This window comes from Zootoca vivipara, chromosome 5, assembly GCF_965207765.1.
Source record: "Zootoca vivipara chromosome 5, rZooViv2.hap1.1, whole genome shotgun sequence".
In the NCBI taxonomy this organism is placed as follows: domain Eukaryota; kingdom Metazoa; phylum Chordata; class Lepidosauria; order Squamata; family Lacertidae; genus Zootoca; species Zootoca vivipara.
In genome coordinates this window covers 26,719,892-26,740,659 of record NC_142588.1, presented here as the reverse complement: position 1 = coordinate 26,740,659, position 20,768 = coordinate 26,719,892, and the positions used below count along the sequence as shown (strand labels likewise).

General features: G+C 45.0%; 1 protein-coding gene across 5 annotated transcripts; it reads right to left on the bottom strand.

The window, feature by feature from the left end:
- Positions 1-257: 257 nt before the first annotated feature.
- On the bottom strand, positions 258-5,870 carry FAM241B (family with sequence similarity 241 member B). 5 transcript variants are annotated; one of them, XM_088670232.1, is made up of 5 exons: positions 5,790-5,870; positions 5,609-5,706; positions 5,251-5,331; positions 3,618-3,744; positions 258-2,146 (listed from the first exon to the last, which is right to left on the bottom strand). In XM_088670232.1, exons 4-5 carry the CDS (start codon positions 3,708-3,710, stop codon positions 1,868-1,870), a joined length of 372 nt encoding a protein of 123 aa, XP_088526358.1. In that variant the 5' UTR covers positions 3,711-3,744; positions 5,251-5,331; positions 5,609-5,706; positions 5,790-5,870; the 3' UTR covers positions 258-1,867. The 5 variants fall into 5 exon arrangements, with proteins under 5 accessions (XP_088526358.1, XP_088526360.1, XP_088526361.1 ...); XM_088670234.1 differs by having other exon boundaries at positions 5,251-5,327; XM_088670235.1 differs by lacking the exon at positions 5,251-5,331.
- Between the last annotated feature and the right edge of the window lie 14,898 nt (positions 5,871-20,768).

Sequence of the window (20,768 nt, the reverse complement as noted above, 5' to 3'; positions counted from 1 at the left end):
ATAGCAGCCACTGTCAAGCTGTTGGTGTATCTTCAGATGGGAGGGTTTAGTCATTTGAGCGTTCAAAGGGTTGTGGCCGTTATATTTCTACAGGTTAATGTAATACTTTTGGTTTTAAACGTGTTGCAACTTGCCTTACGTCCACAGAATAAATCTGAAATGTAAGTTATGTCGGTAGCTAATTTTTCATTTAAGCCTGCAGCATTCATTATTAGCAGCCCAAGATCAAACACATAAAGGAATGGAAGCCACAGCCATTTGGAAAGGAACAAAAGATGTGTATTAAGGAACAGTTTACAAATAGTATTACAAAGAGTTGAGGGAGGTGGTTACAAAGCTTTCCTTTGCTTGGATTTGACTCCTCCACTCCTGTTTTCAAGAGGAGGCCACCACTAGCAGGGGAAAAAGTGTGGGTGGGTGGGTGGGTAGTTCTCCCACCAGGTCATACTTCAAGGATGCAGAAATGTCCATTCACGTTAATTAACAGACGTGAGAACCACGTGTCACATGCCCACTGCACACTCACTTAGTAAGGCCCCCCCATTGCAACACACACAAACCACACACACATTATGAGACAATGGATGGTTTTGTGCTTAAGGCAGACCCCAAGTGAGCACCCCAGGAGCCAGCACTCACACAGAGGCAACCATTCATCAGCACTGTTGCCTCCAGCATGGGGACTGTGTATGCGGCAACACAAAGTACAGGGGCCACATGTACAGCTCCCAACATGGAAAAGAATTCTCAGAATTGCCCTTCCCCATGTACACTGATTAGCTACAGAGCGGCCTCCTCCCATCGACTATGCAAAGTGTGGTTCCATGATCAATTATTTCCACACAAACCCAAACTTCCCTCCATTTGGAGATGGTATTTTAATCCTATGACTGACCTGAGTTAAGAAGCAGGCCCGGCTCTAGGTGTGGTCCCGATGGCGCGGGGCTGGCAGGGGGACACTGCGCAGTGAAGCTGCGCGGAAGCCGCACTGCGAGGGCGGGGGCGCCGGGGCGATCTCCGCGCCTCAGCGCCAGGGCGCCCAACCTGCTTGAGACGGCCCTGTTAAGAAGCTTGGTTTTCCATCTACCTTCAAGCACCTACCTATATTTAAAAGAACTGGACACACATCTCAAAAGTGATAGCAAAGGCTCAAGGTCGGATTGTGACCAAGAATGCCAAACCAAACCCAATCCATTTTACGACTCCCAGGTTATGAGTGTAATGCAGCCTTGTACGACCTGGTGCACTCCAGATGTTGCCAGATGCCACCTCAAATCAGTCCCAGACTGCATGGCCAATAGCTAGGGATTGTGGGAGCTGTAGTCCATCTGAACCTGAAGGACCACACATTTCCCACCTTTGATTTAAACCTTCTCAATTATCATGTTAACTACCTCCTCTCTAAGGGCAATAAACAATGCCTACTTAGTCATCTCATAACACCGCCTTTTACATACGAGGTTCATTAAGTGTTTTTGTTGAGAGAACAATTGAGAGATCCACCTGCTGCCTTTTCACCCCTTCATCAAAAAACTAAGCTTCAACCAACAACCCTGAGATTGCCTCTACACCCAACTGCTACACCTGAGCAGCACAACAAGAAAAAGCCAACTGGAGTGGAAGAAACTGTACCCTCACAAACTCGCACTCCATATACTGCTTCCCCCCACAGCTCATTTCTGTTCCCTACAAAATCTATTTACATAACATTTTGAGGGCGGGAGCCCATATGGGCACGCATACACACAACAGGGGCACATTCGACCCCCCCCCCACACACACACTCTAACATGCACTCACACACTGGACAAGGAAATGTGGCTCTCCATCCACCAAGCAGCATTCATGGCTTGTAGAGAAGTTCCTGTCATCGCTGGCTTAAGTGAGAGACAACGTAGATGAGGCCCACCAAGAGTAGGCCACGCACGCCGACCATCATGAGAAGGAGCAGCAGCAAGATGGACATGACTGGCTCCACCACCTGGTTTCCAAGGTTCCACGTGAGGAAGCCCATGTTCACCAACTGTTGGTTGATGTCTGAAAGCAGTGAGCGCTCCCCTGGCCTTGCTGCATCCTGAGGCTGCTGCTGCTGCTGTTGGCGGTAGTGTTGTTGTGGAGCAGGGCCTGCGTTCATGTTGAAAAAACCCTGCGGAGGAACCCCAGAGAAACAGAGTGAATTCATGACGCCGGATCCACTTTGACAGATACAGTAAAAGCCAGAAAGAGCCAGAAATGCAGCCATTTGGGTGGTTCATAGATTCCAAAGAGCAGGTACTACCATAGAGAGAGTTTTGAGAAATGAGGAGACAACACAAAAAACTTACAGGCCTCTGCGGTGATCACATTCCTTGGACATTGTTTAAAAATGTTTTTCATTTTCCACCTCATCCTTAAAAACAGTGCAAGGCATTAAAATGCAGCAGAAAACTTGATTTAAAAAAAAAGCCCAACATGGTTTAAGAAACAGTAAGCCTGCAATCCTATCTACGACAGCTGGACTTAAGATGCCAAAGAAGGCTCCCTGGGGCACACAGCCTACACAGAAATGGAGCCAGAAACAAAATGCTGCAGTGTGGATCACTCCTGTTTTCAGGATATCCCATCCTCCTCCCCTTCTTCCCTCGTGTTCTGTCCCTGGCTTCATTTGTACTATACCGCTTTTTCAGTCATGGCTTCCCCCAAAGAATCATGGGAATCATAATTCATCAAGGCTGCTGAGAGCTGCTGTTCCTCCCTCAAAGAGCTAAAATTTCCAGGGTTGCCTGTGGAGAAGGACTGACAAACTCCTCTGACAATGGCCATCTCCTGCTCCAAATAATCAAGTCAGTATTTTGTGACCAGTGAGCACATGCAGTACTCATCAAACTGTTTTTGGCCTCCTCTCTCCCCCCCCCCCCCGCCCTCCCTCAATCTTTCCCACCTCACCCACCCAAGGCTTTTCTTTTAAACACACATCTACAAACCATGGTGTTCCCCTGAGTCTGTTGATAACCCCTCTAGCATGTGAATGGTGTGGTTTTTGATATGCAATGACTGGGCTTCAGAGAACTAAAATCCCTATTAGTATTGATGATTCACAACTAAGGCTGCCATGTGAACCCTGGCTAGGCAGCAACATAGGCCCTACAGCATCCACTGCCCTGCTGATCGTGGCAGGTAAGGCCAGAAGGGCGGGCAAATCTACTGCACCAGTGACAGCAGCGGGGATGACTCAGGATCCAGCAACCTTCTCCTTCCTGCCCCTGGAGGACCCCATATTGGGTCTTTCTGCAGATGGAATAGGGAGCTCCACATGGTTCTCACCTTTTGGACAGAGGCTGGCAAGGTTAGGACCTGTGGCCCAACCCAACTCCCCCTCTCCACCTCAAGCTCAGTGTAAAGGTGGTTTACAGTGCCCAAATGCAATTCTGTGCATGCTTACTTGGAAGCAAGCCTGGCTGAATTTACTGAGGATTTGCTTTAGAGTAAACATGTGCATGTACTTAAAAGGGTAATCTTTGAACAGATCAACCAAACTGCAGAATTAAGCATCCATTTGCAACAGGAATATTGAAGCCTTTCAAGTTCCTCACATAATAATTCTCAGCAAAACTGAAACATCACAAAGGTCTTCTCACCGGCCGGGAAGAGTTCCCCCTGTTCTGAGTGCTCTGCTGCACTCGAGGGTCATCGTCTTGTACAATGTCGCCGTTGGCCAAAATCCGCACCATCTTTAAGGATCGTGTGGTGTTTGCTTTGCCACACCTGTTAACATACAAAAGAAAAGAGATTTTAATGACCTCCAACTGTTGTCTTAGGGAAAAGAGCAGTTTAGAGAAGCTGGGACATGCATATACATGAAGGCAGTGCTTTTTTCTAAAAAAAAAAATGTTTCAGGGTACTCTCATTTTCCTACTCATTGAAATACTGCCCCCTCAGTGAGGCCAAACTTAGATTCACAAAATGTTTAGGGGTATGCGTACCCCCAGAAATAAGCACTGCATGAAGGCACATTGTTATACTATTAGTTGCTCCACAAATACGGTAATACTGACACACACACACCCTTTTCATGATCACAATGGCTAGTGCAGATTGGAATACTTATCACACTTTTCACACAATCCTAAACTCTATGCAAAATAATAATAATCTATCTCATGGATAATTCATATAGAAACCCTGGGGGGGGGAGAGAAATAATAATAATAATAATAATAATAATAATAATAATAATAATAACCCACAACCAAACAAGCACTTTGGCAGCTTAAGCAATAAACTAGCAAGGCTGACTCACACACTCCTGTACAGTAGAGCCATTATCATCCAGTTAAAGTGGATTAATCACAGGACTCTTTAATCGATTAAGTTGGCATACACTTCGTAAGAATGAAAATGAAAAGCATGTTTTGCTTTTAGATGATGCATGCATTTGTTGCAACAGACACCATCTTGGAAAAATTAATCCCTCCTAGCTGAGAGAAGAGCAATTAATCACAGTCCATTTTAAGCAGTGACCCTAGGCACACTCCCCAGGGAGCAAGTCCCACTCAATTCAATGGGGCTAACTTCAGACTAAGCAGGCATAGGACTGCACAGTTGATGAGTCAGAAGACTTAATCGCTTAATCCAATTAACCGACAAATGGCTGCAGCCTGATACAGTATCTAAACAGAAAGGTGAAAGTCTGTCTCTAATTCAGGCTTCCTCAAACTCGGCCCTCCATATGTTTTTGGCCTACAACTCCCATGATCCCTAGCTAGCAGGACCAGTGGTCAAGGATGATGGGAATTGTAGTCCCAAAACATATGGAGAGCCGAGTTTTAGGAAGCCTGCTTTAATTCCTTGGACGATTAATAGAAATCACAAATGGCAGATTTTAGAGAAAGCTCCACACATTTGATTAGACTCCAAGGCTGCATCTTAATATAGATTTCTAAGCACTCAAACTAACCTGGGAAACAGTCCCATAAAAGCAGTTATGACATGGTACAAGACAGTATGAGGCTGGTGTCATGCATGACCTGACTACAGTCAGGAGGACCATTACAGATTGATGGCCCAGGCATATATTTTATTTTTGTTATTATATTTATCAGGCACTGTCTCTCGCCGGAGGCAACTCAAAGCATCTTCACCAAAGCAAAACATAATGTACTTCAGGAGTGAGATGCACATTCAAGTTCCCCTAAAAAAACACACAGGCAGATTCACACAGTATGAAGACATAAGCTAGAAAAAATCCCCAGACCCATTAAAATTTCTCACCTACAGCTTGAATTCACCAGTCAGCGTTAGACACGCTACTTCTCTCTCAGGCTCAGCTCTACAGTTGCAATATTGACCTACCTTGCAGGGTAAGAGCAAGCAGAAAACACAGGTAGTAGAATTACAGGACTCACTGCTACGAGTTATGATAACAGAGCTTGGTTTTTTCAAAATGTGAGGTGCCCTAGATTGAATGCCCAACCTCTCCTTGGGAGGAAAGCCACCCCTTCTGACAAGGGGCACTCTGCACATGCTCGCAAAGCGCTGCTTATTGCAGCTGCTCCAGGGCAGACACCCAAACCCCTTCGGATAAAGGGGCCAACTTCCCACGCTGCATTTGGCTCGAACAAAATCCTACCGAGCAATCTCGGCAGGTAACTCTGCCCTGCTTCAACCAAGGGGATTCGCATTTCTTCGGCTGCATCTTAGGATTCTGCATTTCTAACAGAGCTGCCCCTTCACAGGATAAAGCAAAAAATAAATAAATTGGCGGCGGGGTGGAAGGGCTGAATGAACAGTTAAGAGATGCACCAACTCGCCTCTTTTCTCCCCCTCCGGCTGGTGCGAAACGTCTCCGGCTGCTAATGCTGCTGCTCCTCCAGCTGCTTCCTCTCGACTGTGACACATCTAAAGCTTGGCAACTTCCTCCAGGCTGTCAGCGCCGGAAGTTGCAAGCAGGCGAGGGAAGGGTGAGGCACAAAGCAAGATCCTGTGGAGAGAAGCATTTGCAGAACCTGAGCACCCCCCTCTTCAGGCGCCCTCCGTGAACTGCAGGTTGCTCGACGGCAAGAGAGCTCGCACTGGCGGACGGAAGGAAGTTTTGCTGGACCAGGACCTTCCAGATGTTTTGGCTGCGGCTGGTGGGAGGTCCAGCCGACCTCTGGATGGCCGCGTGTTCTTCGCCCGCCCCGCCCCCGGGTAAAGGGGGAAAAGGAGGGCAGGGCTCCCCCTGCACCTTTAACCGCTGGGTAGAAGAGAGAATTGCAACAGGTGCACAATATACCCATAGCTATCACGTTCTCCCCTTTTTTTAAGGGAAATTCCCTTATGCTGAATAGGCTTCCTCGCGAGAAAAGGGAAAACCTGACAGCTATGAATATACCTGTTGATATTTCCCTCTTCTGAAGGTTCAGGAGACTTGCACTCTTTTTTTCCTTTCGTAGTTATGCTAGCTATTGTAAACAGGTGTGGGGTGACCCTACCCACTTCTCTGTCTTTAGCAAATATCCGGGGTGCAGAGGTCTGCAGGAGACCCTTTTAGTGACAAGTAACTAAATACATAATTGGCTACTAGTTATTGCAGATCAACCAACTCTTGAAGAGAGTGCATTACACTAGGCAGAGAGAGGCAGCTGCCTTAAGCAGTATTTAACTTCCTGTATTTTTACTGCCACAAAGTGGGTGTAAGGGCGTTTGAATGATTTTCTGCAAGGGGCACATTGATACACCAACAATATTTCAATATCGAGAAACGTTACTCGTGTCGTGACATCACTAAAACCTGTCTATACATGTGTGAGTATGACAGTTGCGAACATGCCACCCGCCAGTTCGCTGTTGGCATTTGATGGGAGTAGGTATGTTTTTAGCGCGGCCAACTAAAAAATTACGTGAAATGTAAAAGTGTTCCAACGCTGTTTTATGTCGTTTAGTTAAGATTTTAAAATACCAAAGGTACGTTATCCCACTCAGTAATCAGGGTTACATGTGATTTTTAAATAAGTTCAGTGGTTTTATTAATAATTGTTAGTTTTCTGAAAATGTCTGTTGGGGCAATTTGATACATATAAAAGTGCCCCGCTAGTGTACAATAGTGCCCCAATATACAAGTTTGCATGAAATCTCTGAACTGATTTCCTACCGTACTCATGAAATTTGAAAAGAAAAAACTGTTGTTTACTATGTGGCCAAAGTAATTTCTAAATATAATATGACAGATTATCAAGTGTCATATCTCAGGAAAAACCAGGATCTTGTATGTTTGTCTTCCCCATTGTAGAAGATAAGGCAAGCGTTGATTTCAAGGATGTTGTTTTGCACTTACCAAAACCATATTTATCAAAAGGCACATCTCGAACATCATCTCTTTAGACTTTTTCTTTTGACTTCAGTGGATATAATGTGCAATAGAAGCTAAACATTAAGTAATTATCCTTTTTTATAAGCATTTTGTTTAAATTACTATTTTTTGACTACCTAATGTGAGTTATTATACTTTTTTTAAAAAGCTTTTCCAAAGTTTTTTTTTAATGCATAGGTGTTTGAGGAAAGATTAATATAAGTTTTGGTAAGAAAACCTGCCATAAAGTCTATGATATGTGTGAAACACTGTTAGTTTTGATACGTAATTTAGATTTTAAGTAACAAATTGTAAGGCTGATGATCTCTCACAATAAAAATTGTTTTTTTAATTAAATTTTTGTAAATAATTACCATTCTCATACAATTTACGCTTTGTATCAAAGTGCCCCGTAGGTGGGGCAGAATGATACAAAACCCATTTTTCACTCAAGTAATTATATTCTCATTATGTTCTAACTTTAATGGTTCTTTTGATTGCTATTATAATATTGATTAGTTATGTCGTGCATAAAGCTTTTTTTTTTATTTGACACATTTTATTACATAAAATACAGTATGAGATTGAATTTTTCTGCATCAATCTGCCCCTCTTCCCCCATCCTTTCACAATGCAGAGCCGTAGCTACTGGGGTGGGTGGGTGGGTAGCTAGCGGTGAAGCCTCCAGAGGGGCACCATTGAGGCTCCCAGCCTCCCTCTCTCTCTCCCCCCCTCTCTCTGCAAGTGCGTGGGGGGGGGTTGTGCCAAACTGGGTTTTTGACCCGGGTGAAATAAAGCCTAGTTTCGCCCCTGCACAATGGAATGGTCTCTCCCTCTCCTTCCCCTGTGTGCCCCCTAAATCTGTTCTCAGAGTTCTCCTAATCCGCTGGAGTGGATTTGGGGTGGCATGGGCCAGTTGCCGGAAGAGGAGAGTGGGGATTGGGAATCCTGCTCCACTGGAGTTAATCCTTGCACTAGTACCAATGTTGAATACCACCCAAAGTCTGCAATTTCTGCAGATACAGTCAATGCATTTACTTTTATTTTTCTCAGCAACCAGATCTGGTGGGGAGGGGTGGGCATCAACAATGGTTCGAGTGATATATAGATTAAATGAAGTCCTGGTAGAACGTCCATTGCTTTTTCTTTTGTGGGTAAAGGGATTTCAGCACAATTCAGGCAACCTGGAACTTTGTCTGCATGTGTGCATTTTTGCTCACTGTACATGTGCCAGAATCAACAGTAAGTGCATGTTAATTTTTCTCAATCCAAGTATATCTCTCATTTGTTTAGGTGAAGCCTGAACTATGTTTCTGCTTCATGGAAACACCAATACAAAACCATCTCTTGGGGTCTCCCTTTGTAAATGTCTCCTCCTTAGGGGGAAGCAAAACAAACCCCAAAATAGGTTTTAACAAAGACACGCTGCTGTAGGCCCACATTGTGAGCCTGAACGACAGAACTAATCCTTTTAACACTTGGCTGCCTTTCTTTGCTAAATGGGGGGGGGGATGAAAAGTAGGGAAAGCAGGCTCAAAGTTTGGGATTGCAACATTAATCCCCTCCCTATGCCTCAGAAACAATGCAATCATTTCAGGAACACATTTGAGCACTTTAAGTCTCCCATACCTCTCACTTCTAAAGCTGACTAGAATGCTAAAGAGTCAAGATGCCGTTTGGTGTGTTGAGAGACCCTCCTGAGATTCAGTTTTCAAACCATTTATGCAGCTCTGGAAAATATAAATTTTGATTCCTGGATTGTACTTGAATACCAACTTATACTGTAGATTCTGCCAGCATTGATTAAGTTAGTAAGTGGGCGACAGATTTAGGGCAGCGTGGACGGTGCCCTCGCAAAATGCGACAAGCTGAGGGGGTACAAAATATTAATAATGACAAAAATAAAACCTATATTTATACAGGTGCTTACTGAGAAAATCCATAAGAAAAGCAACTGTACCAAAAGGATTTGTTGTGAAAATTTATTGTGCCGTTTCAATTCAATTTCTCTCAGCCCTGCCCCACCCCTCAACATGATGTTAACTGTTTTGAGAAGACCCGGGGTGTGTTGAAATATTCATTCCGTGTGTGTGTGTGTGTGTGTGTGTGTGTGTAAGTAAGTGTAATCACAGAGTCGGAAGGGTCATCTAGTTCAATTCACTGCAATGCAGGAATCTTTTCCCAATGTGGGTTCAAACCTGTGACCTTGAGTCTCGTGGTCTACCATGGTGTAGTGGTTAAGAGCGGTAGACTCGTAATCTGGTGAACTGGGTTCGCTTCCCCGCTCCTCCACATGCAGCTGCTGGGTGACCTTGGGCTAGTCACACTTCTCTGAAGTCTCTCAGCCTCACTCACCTCACAGAGTGTTTGTTGTGGGGGAGGAAGGGAAAGGAGATGGTTAGCCGCTTTGAGACTCCTTCGGGTAGTGATAAAGCAGGATTAAGTCCAAACTACTCCTACTCCTACTCCTCCCCCCCCTCCTCCTCCTCCTCCTTCTTCTTCTTCTGTTTAGGGAAGCTTTTAATGTTTGATGGATTTCTGTATTTTAATATTATGTTGGAAGCCGCCCAGAGTGGCTGGGGGAACCCGGCCAGATGGGCGGGGTATAAATAATATATTATTATTATTATTATTATTATTATTATTATTATTATTATTCTACCAACTGAGCTATCCCAGGTCCATATTTCTCTTTTAAAATGAAGTACTCCCTTCAGTTTCAGCCCTCTGGTTTAAAATTTGCCCCTGCTAATCAACATTTGTATCCTAAATAGTAAATAAAAACTTTACTTGATTCCCCAATTAAATTGATTCAGCCTTGCAACTCTTAACGCCTCTCTATCTCTGCTTACAGGTCAGGCACAGGTACTGCTAAAAGTGGACTGGCATTCAAGTGCCCAGCTCTGAAGTAAGCACTGAGATTTAGCTCTCCTGGCTAGCACCATGGCTTTCATCATAAGAGAGATTTACAGGCAATATTTTATAAACTAAGACAAGCAGTTGTATCTGAAGTACCCCTGGCAATCGTAGTATATTGTATATCAGGGTGGCCAGAAGGTAGATTGAAGTATATTAGTAGATTAGATTAGTGGTTTTCAGTAGCTCAGCAAGGGTTTCTGGTTCCCAATTTTTTTAACAATAGCAACAACAACAAAACTGTTTATTCCACCTAAATAAGGCGGCTGAAATGAAAGCTAAGCAGGAGTGAATGTCTTGTGTGAAACAATAGTGAGCTCAGTTCAGTTTTAATACCAAACACAAATTCCTAGCCTACAACAAATTCATAGGCACTCTGTTCCTTAATGCTAACTGTATGCCCTTTGTTCCTGGCTCTGGTTACTGAATCCTGGAGTTGTCGTAAAAACCGAAGTAGATCAGGCATGCCTCCCCACCTCTCTTGTTAGCTTTTGTAAAGTACTGCACTTTAGGTTCTTCAAAGTGTTTCACCTGCACATTATCTTGTAAACCTTTTAACTAATCTGTAAGATAGGTCAATATTATTGCCCTTATACAGGATGGGAGTATTGTGGCTGAGAAACAGCTTCCCTAAGGCCAACTAGTCAGTTCATTGCAGAGGTGACGTTTGAACCAAGGATGTCCTGGTTTGTAACCCAGCCTCCAAGACCTACCAGACTGTACTGGAACCTGTTTAAAATATGGCAACCAAGGCGGCTCCCATATCAAAATTGGGGCAAGCCAGGAATCTATTTCTCTGGATTGGAAGGGCTTGCAGAAGAGAGTGGTGGCAGGAGTGAGGTCAGCATTGCTCACAGAGCTGCTTTTGTCAAGGGCACCTCCGGTTGCAGCTGCTTCCTGCAGCGTGAAGTTTCACAGCTCACCAAAGAGATGACTGAATTTAATTTGCCATGAATGGGCCCCTCCCTTCATCTAGATGACATTTTCATTGCAAACTAACAAGAGGAGAAATCTAATTACATCACAAAGGGGCTCCCTAATAGGCCATTCAACTTGGAGAGTGTGTGGAGGGAGGGTGAAGAGGCGTGGAACTACTCTCCAAACCAAAGTCTGGAAGGGGTCTCTGCGGCTACAGGATACTGAGCAGAAAACAATGTGGTCAGAGTTCCGGCAGAGGGAGAAACAGCCTATAAGAGAGACCGCCCACTACAACAACACTGGTTTGGAGACAGACAGATGCTAAAGGTCATGCTTTTAAGAAGGGAACTTGGAGGAAAATTCCTTCACTTTATTGGAAAGGCAAACTTGGATCCACAATGTGAAGGATTTCTAGGCCACTGAAGACCAATAACTAAAGTGATTATAGTAACATCTCAAACACCAACTCTTTATCCCTCCAGAATCTCAGCACCTGTTCACATAAAACCTTGCGTAGACTTAGTGGCTGAATGATACTTCATGGAACAGTGGTTCCTAAAGAATGCCACAAATTTTCTCTCGGGGCACCAGCACTCAAGGGCAAATGAAACGCACCATCATATTGTAACATGAATGTAGGATAAATTCTATAAAATGACACAGAAGGCAGAAAGACTATATTGAGCATGAGAAACAATGATTAGGGAAAGTGTTTGTCTTTATTTCTTTAACTGGCCCAGTTACTGAGCCATGGATGTAGCTCAAAACAATATTTTCCCAGTGGAGATAGTTCGTACATTCACCTGATAGTGTCATTAAGGGTATGTGCAAACGAGTCTCATAACAGATGCAGTGTGAATATAAGTGACCTCTCTCTCTACCTCTCTTTTAAATCAGAACCAGTGAAGGCGGTGAAGGCCCTGTGGCCTGGAGGCAGTTGGAGGATGGATAGCGGCTAATGGATTGAGGTTGAATCCTGAAGAAGTACTGTTCTTGGGGAACAGGGGGCGGGCTGATGTGGAGGATTCCCTGGTCCTGAATGGGGTAACTGTGCCCCTGAAGGACCAGGTGCGCAGTCTAGGAGTAATTTTGGACTCACAGCTGTCCATGGAAGCGCAGGTCAGTTCTGTATCCAGGGCAGCTGTCTACCAGCTCCATCTGGTACGCAGGCTGAGACCCTACCTGCCCGTGGAATGTCTTGCCAGAGTGGTACATGCTCTAGTTATCTCCCACTTGGACTACTGCAATGTGCTCTATGTGGGGCTACCTTTGAAGGTGACCCGGAAACTACAACTAATCCAGAATGCGGCAGCTGGACTGGTGACTGAAAGACCTATATTAGCTCCCAGTACGTTTCCGAGCACAATTCAAACTGTTGGTGCTGACCTTTAAAGCCCTAAGCGTCCTCGGTCCAGTATACCTGAAGGAGCGTCTCCACCCCCATTGTTCTACCCGAACACTGAGGTCCAGCGCCGAGGGCCTTCTAGCAGTTCCCTCACTGCGAGAAGCAAAGCTACAGGGAACCAGGCAGAGGGCCTTCTCGGTAGTGGCGCCCGCCCTGTGGAATGCCCTCCCATCAGATGTCAAAGAGATAAACAACTACCTGACATTTAGAAAACATCTGAAGACAACCCTGTTTAGGGAAGTTTTTAATGTGTGATATTTTAATGTATTTTAATCTTTGTTGGAAGCCACCCAGAGTGGCTGGGGAAACCCAGACGGATGGGCGGGGTACAAATTATTAGTGGTGGTGGTGGTGTCTTGGAGAATGTCTTTCTCTGTTAGACACTATTGCAGTTCATATCAAACACTTGGATTAATGTTGATGAAATTGAACAGCAAGCCAAATTTACTCGATGCTAAACACAAAACTGTCAAAAGAAGGCAGAAGGGGGGGGCAAGGATGGGACAGCACCCAAAGCCTTAGACAAACTTTTTCCAAGAAACAAGTTTAGGGTAAATTCATTTATCCCTGTTATGGATGCTCTTGAAGCCAGCCTAGACAGAAGAACAACAGTCTGTAGGGTGTAGCTGGCATTTTTTTTTCATTTTGATGTAAGAGTATCCAAAGGATGTAGAACTTAGTCTAGTTGATGAACTCTTGCACTTCCACGTGTATGTCAAACAAGAGCACCCTGGAAAAGAAATTTTCAGCCCATATATATATTCATATACGTTTATTCTCTGCATAGAAAATGATAAACTGTGACTTTCTGATTTTAATTATCTACTTGGTAGTTTGCATCCAAAAAAACTCAAAAGAAACTGTAGTGACTTTGTACATAGTGTAATGTTATAACAAAGCTGAGATTCCCCTGTGAATGTTCCATGTGAGTGTCTTCATTAATCCCACACTTCTGTAAACTTACTAAAGGTTATACATTTATAAACAATCTTAGTATCAGTGCTAAAATTTCCGCAATGTTCTACTTTCATTGCATACATAAAGAAGAGAACAATGTTTTGCGTCTCATGATCAGATGCTATTAAGTTTGGGCCTCTCAAGGTCTCCTAGCTCAGGGCCTCCACTTGCTTTAATCCAGGCCTGTCCTCAAGCCATTAGTTACATCTCTTGTACTTGCTTTGAGGGGGGGGGGGGAGGCGTTGCATTTTGTTTTCTCACTTTGCTGTTCTTCTGACCAATCTAGTCCCAATTCAGAAGTCTTTCCACACTGAGATGAAGCACCAAACTGAGCAGTCTAGTTACTCAAATCTCTTATTCTGCTGGAGACCAATATACCTCAACAGCAGATGAGGTAGCAAGACTTATCCTGGATTCCACTACTTCAGGCTACAGCTGGGAAATGGCATGGTTGAAAACTTCTGTGTGAAGAAAATCAACATAATCAAACCATAACTTTTCTCTCTAATGCCTAGTTTTCTGTGCACGACGAGTTGTTGTTAAGGCCCTACCAATGGAGAAAGGGAGTTGGCCACCTCAGGCAGCATATGCTGGGATGGGGGTTGGGCGGGGCAGCGGAAAAGTTGTGAGGTGTTTTTGTAAACTGCCCTGAAAGCTCTGCTGAATTCAGTATAGAAATCTTTCTTCTTTTAAAAATCAATTTCATTAAAGGTTTCAACATATAATGCAATAAAAACCAAACAAAGTTAATATCTAAAGAGAGCAAAATAATAAAAAGAAGGAAAGAGAGAAGGGGGGGAAACACCCCCACAAAAACAAAATTTTATATTCTATCAACCTTCTATCTTAATCTTCAATTCACAGAGATCCATGTTTTCCCAGTTCCCACCTGGGACAGCTCCTGTCTTTCTCAGCCTCACACTCTGAGAAAAACCATTTTATTCTGTCTCTCACATACACCTCTTCTATCAATCTTCATATAATATCACCCATATCATACTTACAAGTAATATTATTTAATATTTATCAAATACTATCAAAAGCTAGGTTCAGCTACCAGTCCAGTCAGCTTCTGTATATAAAATTGGGGGGTTGGGTACCATCTTGTCCTTCCCCTCAGGCAGTAAAATGTCTTGAGCCAGCCCTCAGTTGTGATTGTTTTTAATCTGGAACAGCATTCAGTGATGGAGTCCCTCACCTGCCCACACTGAAGTGGCTCTCTCTGGGGACACTTTTATCCCCTCATCTGATCTGCCTGAACCGGGTGAAATTGGCACTTCAACTGCAGATTCTGAGGGAAAGAGTGAAGGGATTAAGAAAGAGGGAGAAAGACTATCCCTAGCATTTTGTCCTTTGGAGCCACAAAGCTTTCTGTAAGACCACAACAGTGCTTAGTCCACAGAGCATGGGACTCTTAATCTCAGGGTCTTGCTGGGCAAAAAGATTCCTGCCTCGCAGGGGGCTGGACTAGATGACACTCGTGGACCCTTCCAACTCTACAATTATATGATTTTCCAGTCAGAGTTTTTCATATTTCCTTTAGCTGCCATGCCTTTCGTCTCCCATCAACAAAGCATGAAGAGGAAGAGGAACTGTTATCAACGCCCAACTCAATGAAAAAGAGAACCAGGGAGAGAGAGTGAGAGAGAGGTGAGGAGTAGTAATGAAAGGAGTCTTATTCCCCTGTCTCTCACACACATGGCTTCCTTTTTAGTCACTCTGTCAGTTCAGAACAAGCCTGCTCAACCAACCGCTGCCTTGGGAGAGAGGCATTTGCTTGGCCCTCTCTGCACACTGCAGGTGAATTAGCATCTGTTTGGTTCTCCCCAGGCTGAGCAAATCATATCTTCAAAGCCACTGCAGGCCTGAATGAGGCCCACACATTGTGCCCTTTTCTTCTCCTGACGATTGACTGAGCTAATTGAACTCTCCTTTTCTGGAAGGACCGAACAAGGGTTTCTCCCCGAAGGGCGGTGGCAAAGGGGGCATAAAAGAAAGAAGAAGAAAAAAACAGGAGCAGAGAGAGAGAAAGGATCTCTTCTTCTTTTTTCCCAACCCAATGAATGAACTCTGATTCCCAAACAGCATCTCTAAGGTCAAAAGGTTAGAAACTAGATGGCCAAGTTAGCGCCTGCAACGTGCTCCTTCCTGAGACTATCCGGCTTCCCTTTCAGTTCCAATTAGTCACTACACTCTATAGATGTGTCTGACACATCAACCAGGCAAAAGCCGTGACTGCTGTTCTTACAGACCCTGGGCTCAGTGCTTCAGCTCCCGTGCTATATAGCCAGCTTTATTCATGCACCTCCTCCTTACTTGACTTCCTTACTTTCCCTGTTCGCCCAGCACTGCCTGGTCCCGATTCTGCATCGTGGTCAAATTGCAGTCCAGGTTTAAGCCCAGGATTGCCTGCTTCCATACTGGCCCCTGCTCCTGTTCCTTTATGGCAGCTTAATAGAAGCTCAATCTGCATTCATTGTGAGGTAAGCTTATCTTCAGATCAAGATGCTAAACAGCAACAGGCTAGCCCATGTGTTTTTTTCCTGGTCAGCTGGAAATTCTATTCATCATGGTTGTTGTGGATTACTTACATGCAAGACATAGTCTATTCACAAATCCATACAAGGCAGAAGTGTAACAAGAAGAGCTTTTCCAATAAAGAAGAATCCGTGGTGGGAAATGAGGCCACTGTTGTTGTTTTTGCCACTGTTAAAAGCAGGGGGTCCTTCGAGGAAAAGGAAAAGGAAAATCTTAGTGTTGGGTAAGCTATACTGAGAGAAATTTGGGAAGTAAAGGGGTCCACAGCAGACAGATCTGTTTCGAAAAGTTTTCTTGAGGTAATAACACTGAAAAACTCAAACTTTAGAAATCCCTCTATTTTTGTCGTCCAGTGTTTTGCAGAACAAGGGTCTTGTGATATATGCACCAACAAATTTGTACCTTTGTCCAAGAGCACAGTGATGTTCCCAAGCTAACCCAGTGAGTTTTTCCTTCATCTTTACTGTTAAGGGCATAGCATGGGGGGTGGCGGGTGACACAGGGGCCATGGCTCTGGGTGCACAATTTTTGAGTGGGTGCAAACCAGGCAATCCCATGTAAGCGACCCCAGTATGGCCTAGACCAATGCTCCTCTCTGCCTCCCAAGGGCTGTGTCAGCTGGCCGGGCTCCCCCCTGTTCCAACAGGCAGGCAGCTCAGCACAACCCTGCTTTGCTCCGGTGGGGGTGTGGTCGCTCCAGCAGCATCAGTGGTGAGGGCTGGGCTAGCACCCCACCCAGCATGCGTGCATGCGAGCCCCGGGCACCAGCAATCGATGCTACACCACTGCTTACTGTGGCCTAAGATAGTGTGTTCATCACCACAGGGGGCACTGGAATGGTGAATTTAAAAACTATTTCAGCCTTGGATAGACTACATTTAGGAGCAGAAGGGGCAGGGCTGCTTTCCCCTCAGGGTTTTGTTTTGTTTTTCAGCTCAAAATTGCTCCCTCCCACCCACAAGCTGCTTTTTCAGCATTTTGCCCATCTTAGTGAGGAGCAGGTGGAAAAGGAGCCTCTCTCTACCTGCCCTTTTCCAACTGAGGCTCAAAGTAAGGCTGCTTTGGGTTAAAAAAGAATGCAGAGGAAACAATCCTGGCACTCCACTTACAGTGCAATCCTTTGCCCTGTGCAGCAGAACCGTCCTCACTGCCCTAAATCTGGCACTGCAACAGCTTCATATAGATAATTAAGCAGACGCCGGTGACAGAGCTGAGTCCAGCAGCATAAAATAATCCTCATGGGGTGGCGCACTAATGTGAGCACAGTTTCCCCTGTGGGTGACGTCCCCCCTGGTGATTATTCACAATATATATTTGCCAGGTATTCTTAAAAGACAATGGTTTCCAAAGCAGTTATACTCCCCCACCACCACCGCCATAAAAGCAATAGCTAGAGGGATGGGTTCGGTAGGCAAAGAGAGAAGAGAAATCACTTGCAGCAAACGGCACTGAAATATAAAGGGAGACAGCAATCATTTATTGGGGGGACGGTAGGGGAGCCCTAGATTGACCAAACAGAGAAAAGAGAAGAGTGTTTGAAAGACATTGTGCCAAGTGATGAAATACCGGAGCATTAAAATGGGCTGAAAGGGGGAAGCACGTGAAGAATTGTTTATTTTTTAAAGAAGAAGCAATAAATTTAAAGGCAGCAGCCCCTGTGGAATTATTAATGGACAATGAGGTTGAAACCTTGGCTTTGCCTGGTCTAGCTGGGGGAAGATGAGCTACTGAGTGGCATTTGATCAATAGAACCAGCCAGCCACAGCAGATGGCTGAAGAGAGGCCAGGTGGGGGAGGGGACACATGGAGTAGGACAGAGCACAAGCTGAAGGTCTGCCCTTCTGTCCTCCGCTCCCCCCACCCACCCTCCACAGACTGAGTACTTGGCCGAAGCTTCCATGCAACAAGGAAGAACACACACACACACACACACACACACACACACACACACACACAGGTTTGCGAATGTCTTGTTAAATCATTACCAGAGCCACAAGGTCAGACACCAAGCCGTCTGCCTCGCATTAAGGTCTAAATCGACCTTTTTCTTGGCTTGTTTGTATGAGCGCTTTGTGGAGGGTGGGGGGGGGGAGAGAAAGGCAGTTGTTCTCAGTGGAAGATACTGTTAACCCTACAGGCCTCCCAAGGATGCATGCTTATTCAGACTGTGCGAGGCAAAGGCTTCATTTGGCACCAAGATCTTGCACCCCTTTCCACCCTGGCTCCCTTAGCTCATCAAAAACATAAACGCTTCATCTACTACTCACGTGTTCCTACGAACCCAAGTAGCCTTGAGGAAGGGAGCATACAAGGTCATTGAACTAAGGCACAGTTTCAAGAACCATCATTGCACCGAAAACACGGTACACCATTAAGTGAAGTGATCTTGCAAAAAAGCAAAACTATATCTTCAATTTCTGTTAAGATACAGGCAATGACCAATGTGCAAGGGGGTTACATTCTGAGGCACCATGTGCTAATGTGAAATCGTGTATAATCAAAACACCCATTGAAAAAGCCTGCAAACAGCTCATGCCACCCCTGCCCCTTTTTGTGCCATATGTGGGCACTTCTCAGTTTGGCACAGTGCATGCATGCACAGTTGCGCACATATTGGATGTGTCCAAAACGATCAATGTCTGTGCGCTAAACAACTGTGGTGGACTGTAGTCTACAAAAGCATCGTTCTGTCTCGGGAGACAATGAAAGAGTGCGCCTTTGGGGGTGAAGTCAGACTGTTGGAAGGTTGCAGCGCCTGCTGTGGCTGTAGAGACCAATATGGGAGAGATATGTTTTATTGCAGCTGAGGCAGATGAAGGCATCCAGTTGTGCTGATGCAGGCACACCATGATGTTTCTTCTCTCTGTGCTCCTTGCCACTATTTATTTAAGTAATCAAATAGGTTACCCCCCCCAAAAAAAGGGTTGTGCACAGGGCCATACAGACCATAAACCTGCCACTGTGAACACAGACACTTGTTGACTGTTCATGCAGGTGAAATGTCTATAAAACACAGAGCAAGGCAGATAGTTCAGAGAGCTGGCAGCAGCAGCAGCCAAAGAGGAATGCCTACAGTGCTTTGCCTCCCTCCCCTTCCTGGGCACAGCCAGATGTGACCGTATCTCAGACTGAAATGTTATCAGTGGCATTTCCAGCTCCTGGCTCAAAACACCTGTTTTAATTCATTAATCTCCTGACCCCGGCACACGAGGGCTCTGTATTAGGCAGGCTATTTGCTGACCAGGCAAAAAGACTGAACAAGATCAGAAGAGTGGTGTTTCACTGTCTGTACCTGCTGCTGCTAAGCAACTGAAGCTGATAGGACTGGTTTTCTGAAGTATTTGTGAATGATGGATTGGTACCTGGGAGGTAAAAGAGATGGGAATCTCCCCCTCCTGCCCCCTCCGCTGCCACTTAGAGAGGGAAATTCCTGATTGTGCAGTTGAATCAAATGCTTGGCTCTTAGGTGGGTTGTCCAGCATAGATCATCATGTGAGACTGGAGTTGTAGCTTTGTGAGTACACCAATGCAACTCTCTTTAGAAAGGCAGGGAAAGGTTATGCAACATACTGAGGACTGCAGAGGCAAGATGATTTCTTGGACCTGCTTCATCAGATCACAAGCTCATACCATTTAACAAAAATTCCTCCCCTTCCTCTATTCAGACAATTCATGGTTACAACAATGGATCTCGGTGACATATTGAAGGAAATAATGTATGTTCCCTTGGCCTGCTCCTAACTGGCTTGACTCCTAAAACCTTGCATCCCCTCTGTCATCTTCAGTGGCTATATGAACAGCCTGGCAAGAAGAAATCAGAATATCCAGAGAATTTCTCAATAATTCTCCATTTCAGTTCTTTGTGTTTTCTTTGTCTAGCCATTTTAATGTCTCGCTCAGCACCTATTGTTCATCAAAGTTCGGTGTTCTTTGATTGCAGCCCAACATCTCTTTTCAACACTGAGTTTTCAAAATAAAATTTAGTATGCACAAATAAGGCACAATTTGGTGCCTTTCCCCCCCGAACTGGGGCTTCACTTCCACAATCATTTCCCCAGGGCTCAGGATAGAGGCAAAACACCTTGTGGCATGATATTTACCATGAACACTACAAGATCGCAATGAAACATGGATTGTATGGTTCAAAGGGACACAGGTGGCGCTGTGGGTTAAACCACAGAGCCTAGGGCTTGCCGATCAGAAGGCGTTTCTGTGCGCTGCTCTGGTTTCGCCAGAAGCGGCTTTGTCATGCTGGCCACATGACCCGGAAGCTGTACGCCAGCTCCCTCGGCCAGTAAAGCAAGATGAGCGCCGCAACCCCAGAGTCTTCCGCGACTGGACCTAATGGTCAGGGGTCCCTTTACCTTTACTATGGTTCAAAACATAACTGTCTGAAGTCTAAACGCCCACCCAGCTGCTTCCACACATGTGCACATCCATTTCTGAGGGAAAGAGAAAAGGAACAAAATGCATTATAATATGATATATCCCCTGAGTGTGGGGAGCTCATAGTGAAACTTAAGCCTCACTTCACATGTTTTATGTGTGATACGATCAGCAGAGAAGTGGAGGACTTTCTCTGTGGTAGCCCCTGAATTGTGAAACCCCATCCCCATAGAGGTGCATCTATCAACTTGCTTGTCCAGCTTTTGCTGTGTGCTGAAGATGACCTTCTGCAGTTAAGGTGCGGGGTCCCACCACTTTTGCTGTACTTATTCTGATCTG

Coding starts and splice junctions, on each gene's coding strand:
- FAM241B (XM_088670232.1), bottom strand. CDS start 3,710: ATGGTGCGGATTTTGGCCAACGGCGACATTGTACAAGACGATGACCCT. Junction 2,147..3,617: donor GGGGGAACTCTTCCCGGCCG/GTGAGAAGACCT, acceptor GTTCCTCCGCAG/GGTTTTTTCAACATGAACGC.